General features: G+C 23.5%; 1 protein-coding gene across 9 annotated transcripts in view; it reads right to left on the bottom strand.

Annotated features, from left to right (window-relative positions):
• LOC102681646 (ATP-dependent 6-phosphofructokinase) overlaps window positions 1–1781 on the bottom strand; it is a 10665-nt gene extending 8884 nt beyond the window's left edge. For 4 of the 9 annotated variants that reach the window (XM_006620401.2, XM_031512729.1, XM_006620402.2 and 1 more), the window contains exons 1-2: window positions 432–572; window positions 227–339 (exon numbers count right to left, since the gene is read on the bottom strand). In XM_006620401.2, coding sequence (XP_006620464.1) covers window positions 227–339; window positions 432–528 — 210 coding nt within the window. In that variant the 5' untranslated portion in view covers window positions 529–572. Of the gene's footprint in view, window positions 1–226; window positions 340–431; window positions 573–899; window positions 920–1320; window positions 1532–1762 lie in introns of those variants that run through there. The other 5 variants (XM_031512731.1, XM_031512733.1, XM_031512736.1 and 2 more) reach the window with 5 other exon arrangements.
• Between the last annotated feature and the right edge of the window lie 2867 nt (window positions 1782–4648).

Raw genomic sequence — 4648 nt, 5'->3', positions numbered from 1 at the left:
AAATCTTTTTTATAATGACAATACTAACTGATAAATTAAGTCTTTATTTCAATTTTTATAATTTTTATAATATCATAATTATTTATTTCAATTTTTTATCAGTATATTAAATATAAAAATTATACATATATAAATTATATAAATTAATATATATAATTAATGTATAATTATATAATTTATACATAACAGAGAAGTATATGCCCACTAAGCTCTTATAATAGCTTACTTGTGGAAGCGCCATTGATTCCAAGCTCTGAATATAAATTCTTCTTTTATCATTGTTATTATTATAAAAAGACATACTAGCATTTAAGTCTTCCTTACCTTGTTCTTTGTCATCTAATAAAAAACTTAATATTACTTTCCGAAATTATCATTGATTATGTCTTAACAATGAAATAAATTTTATAATACATATTATAATATATTACTTTGTATTGTAAATGGAATGAGAAAAGAAAAATCTTCCTTCTTCGATTCATCTTTGACTGTGCAAGGACATTGCATTTCATCATTCTTTATGGACATATTTTAAAAATAAATATACAAAAAATTTAAAAGATAATTTCTATGTCCTAAATAAAATATATAACCTAAAATAAAAAACTATTAAATATTATAAACTACATTTATTGTTATTAACATGAACATAGCATCCGATTTATGAGAAACTTATTACCAATATTTACATAATAATCTTCTTCTGAATATTTAAAACATTTTTATATTATGTATATAACTATTTTACATAAAAAAATGATTAATAGTTTTTGAATTTAAACATTGTTTAATAATCAATGAAAAATCATAAAATTTGTGATATAAAATTATAGAATCTAATTTTCATTGAATTATTTAAAATCGTAATTATTTAAAAATAAATAATAAAAAGATATTACCTTAAAAAGGTATTTTTAAAGGACATACAAAACGTCATTGATAGTCCTTCGTATTTTAAAATAAAATAGCATATGTTTGAAGAATCAATAGAATCTGGCACATTATCAAATTACTGTGCATCAAAACATTAGAACAACGGTAATGCATACAGAATAGATTATTGAAATTAAATTTGTAAATAACGTAATTTTTTTATATATAAAAAACAAATGTCAATTTAATATAAAAAATACACAACTTAATGAACTTAATAAAATAATTTATTAATTTTTTAAGTTAAAAATTAATAAAAAATAATAGTCTATTGTAACAATGTACCATCAAGATACCATCATTGTCACTGACAATTAATCAGTAAATTATTTATTATATATATGTTATAATATGTATATGTAAGAAAATTGAACATTTTCAACTTACCAAATAAATATATATCCAATTACAATGAGAAATAAAATATGAATGTTAATTTAAAACTTTTTATGTTTAAAATTACTTATACTTGAAAAATCTACGGTGTTCACTTTACATCAAACACTTCTTTCGAGTCTTGAACTAAAACTGAAGGTGACCTTTACGTGTGCTTCGACACGAAGCTCCCCACCAGTAATATTTGCTAGCTCTTAGCACCCCACCCTATGTAGTATTAAATTTAGGAAATGGCCGTAGATGGTGTTAGTGATACATAATAATAATGTGAGTTGATGTTAGTGATACAATGTTATCTTCATGTTCGCTAAATTATTTTAAATTTTGTCTATTAAAAATTTATAAAATTATTGTTTTTTATTCTTTGTTAAACTAATTTTAATTTCTTTTATTATATACAAAAATTTATCGATAAAATAATTCATATACTTATATCTTTATATATTTTAAAATAGTAAAACAAGTCTTGATTCAATCATTATTCACTAGATAGTTATCGTCACAACTAAGTCAACGCAATTTATTCTAATAATAATCTGAGACAAAATGAATCTTGAACGTCATAAATAATAATACTTTTACGTCTCTTCTCTGAGCGTTGAGTTATTTTTATTTTTAATTATATTATTTGAAAAAGCAAAATTCAAAATACTTATGTTATTTATGTACTTATTAAATTGATTGATTGGTTAATTAATTTTTATTATTTTTATTTTTAATTTATATATTATGTTTAATTGATATATTGATTATTAGATAACAAATAATCTTCATTTGCAAGTAATTAGTAATAATAATAATGCCGAAATTAATTATTTTTATCTATTAAAATAGATATTGTTATCAAAGATTTAAGGTATTAGCACAATAAGATATTATTATTGCATATAAAAAAAACATTGTCTTTGATATACAGTGAATAGTGAAAATTGATTTGAAAGGTGACAGCAATATATTCATTATTCGCCATATATATGTATTCCTTAATTCTTCATTTTTACTTCTTTTATATTTTATTTCTAAATAAATTCTATTTAAATTTTATATAATGACTTGTTACTTTAATTCATAATTATTATAATTCATTTCAATGATTACTATTTGTAATCGATTAAAACGAAATTAGTGTACAGCAAATATGTAGGCCAAGGTCTAAGCCTAGTCTTATGATCACAGAATGATGTAAAATTACTTTATAGTAATTTGCATAATCTTCTTCTAATCTAATCTCTTCTTCTTGAAATTCTAATTTTTTCAGGATAATTTTTACTATATGTTATTTTTAGGATATGAAAAAAATTTTCACGTTTAAATATTATAAACTATTATTTGATTAATTCAATTTTATACAATCAATTATATTTGTTAAAATAAAGAACAATCATAGATATCCAAAAGATAAAAAAATTTTTAAAATTGAAAGAAAATTCAAATTGTACTTCTATCGATTATGTTGATTTCTGACAAATTATACAAAATCTTGTATAATTATTTTATTGTAAGACCATTTTCTTAGAAAGAACACGCGAATGTTACGTATTATTTCGTAATATTACGAAAAAATTATAAATTATAACGCGAGAATATAAGGATCTACACACCGATACGTATTAAAAGCCAACTAAATTACTGTATTTCTGTAGGCGAATATATAAACATACATATCTTTATATAAATTTCGAAAGTTAACAAGATACAAACAAGATATCGTAAAACTATTCAACTGTTAAGTTTAAGTCAATTTTAATTATCAAATAAATATTAAAACGTTATTTTTGCTTTTATTTCAAATTGATTAGACTTAAACGTATATTGTTAATAATATACAATTTATTTTATTCAAAACCAATATCCTCCATTTCTAGATTTTTATTAATTCGAATTTATCAATATTGAAAATGATATCAAACAATTTTCATTTCACATCTGATCAAACTTAGTATCTTACCTATCTTATAATTCTCTTCAATATCTACATGCGATGAATCTTGAATCAACGAAGATAATTATGAAGCTTGCGAACATGAAAACAGTAATAATAAATACTAATCATAAAGAAGAATTCTTACTGTATAGGAACATTGTGCTTACATCTGTCTAACCTTTTAAAATCATTTTCTTGAAATCTGTGTTTAAATTTAAAATATTGTTAAAGATGTAAGCGTTATATTACGCTTTTGGAATTATTGACTCAATATAGTATATATTGCCCTTCCAAAATACCTGATAATACTGCGAAGCAGGACAATCGAGATTATTTTCTGAGACATTTTATCAGAATTTATTATTTCGTGTAAACGTTTATAATAATTATAATTTACAATTACGACGTGATTGATGATAAATACAAATAGAACAACATAACTTGGGACAAGGGAACTAGGAAAATTCAGCGGATGAATATTTGAGATTGCAATGGCTAGCTTTTCCCACGAATAGAGAAAAAAGAGAAAAGAAAGATAGAGGGATGGAAAAAAGGGAAGAAACAGAGTCAAAGAGAAAAAGAGAAGCGGAGAGGAAAGAGGGAGGAGGGAGGAGGGAGAGGAGAGGAGAGGAGAGAGAGAGAGAGAGAGAGAGAGAGAGAGAGAGAGAGAGAGAGAGAGAGAGAGAGAGAGAACAATTTTAGGAATTGAAATATATAAAGATTAAAGCGAAGAATAATATTTCACCGTTTGTTATCTTATTTGTGACACGGTGATAAATATTTCAATAATCAAATTACAAATCTAAATTTTTGCGATGATCGGATAAAAAATAAATAGAAAGATTAATAAAGAAATTGAGCGCAGGAAGAGACCAAATAAGAAAATCATACAACTTATACATCATTCCTTTGTAACCTCTTTTTATCTATAAAGTAAATTTACGACAGCGTTATAAAGAAAGAAAAAAAAAAAAAAAATATGATACACTCGAAAAAAAATCATAAATATATAAGGAATTAAAGAAAATTAAATCGATTATTATTAATGTTGCATATAGTAATAAGAATATGGGAACATATTTTGAAACGACAATTGTTTAGGAGTTCCAAAAGGATCAAGAAAAGGAAGAAAAAGAAAATTAAATTATTAAAAACATGCTACGCGAGAACAAGACTAGTGTTGAAAAATAATACGATTGCCCCAAAATGAATAATGGCAATTTTGAATATCTACTCGAACTCGCCCAGCTGGTCCATTTCTAATTGGATTTAAAATCTAAAATCCGTGAAAACCTTTCCGTATAATTTTAACATATCATTCTTATTTTTCAATCTCTCTCTTGCATCAGCCACTAACACTTGCGTAAAATAATAGGAAAAACATGTTCTTCGTTT

The sequence above is a fragment of the Apis dorsata genome, unplaced genomic scaffold (genome assembly GCF_000469605.1).
Source record: "Apis dorsata unplaced genomic scaffold, Apis dorsata 1.3 scaffold_515, whole genome shotgun sequence".
Classification (NCBI taxonomy): domain Eukaryota; kingdom Metazoa; phylum Arthropoda; class Insecta; order Hymenoptera; family Apidae; genus Apis; species Apis dorsata.
This window is presented reverse-complemented; position numbering and strand designations above follow the sequence as displayed.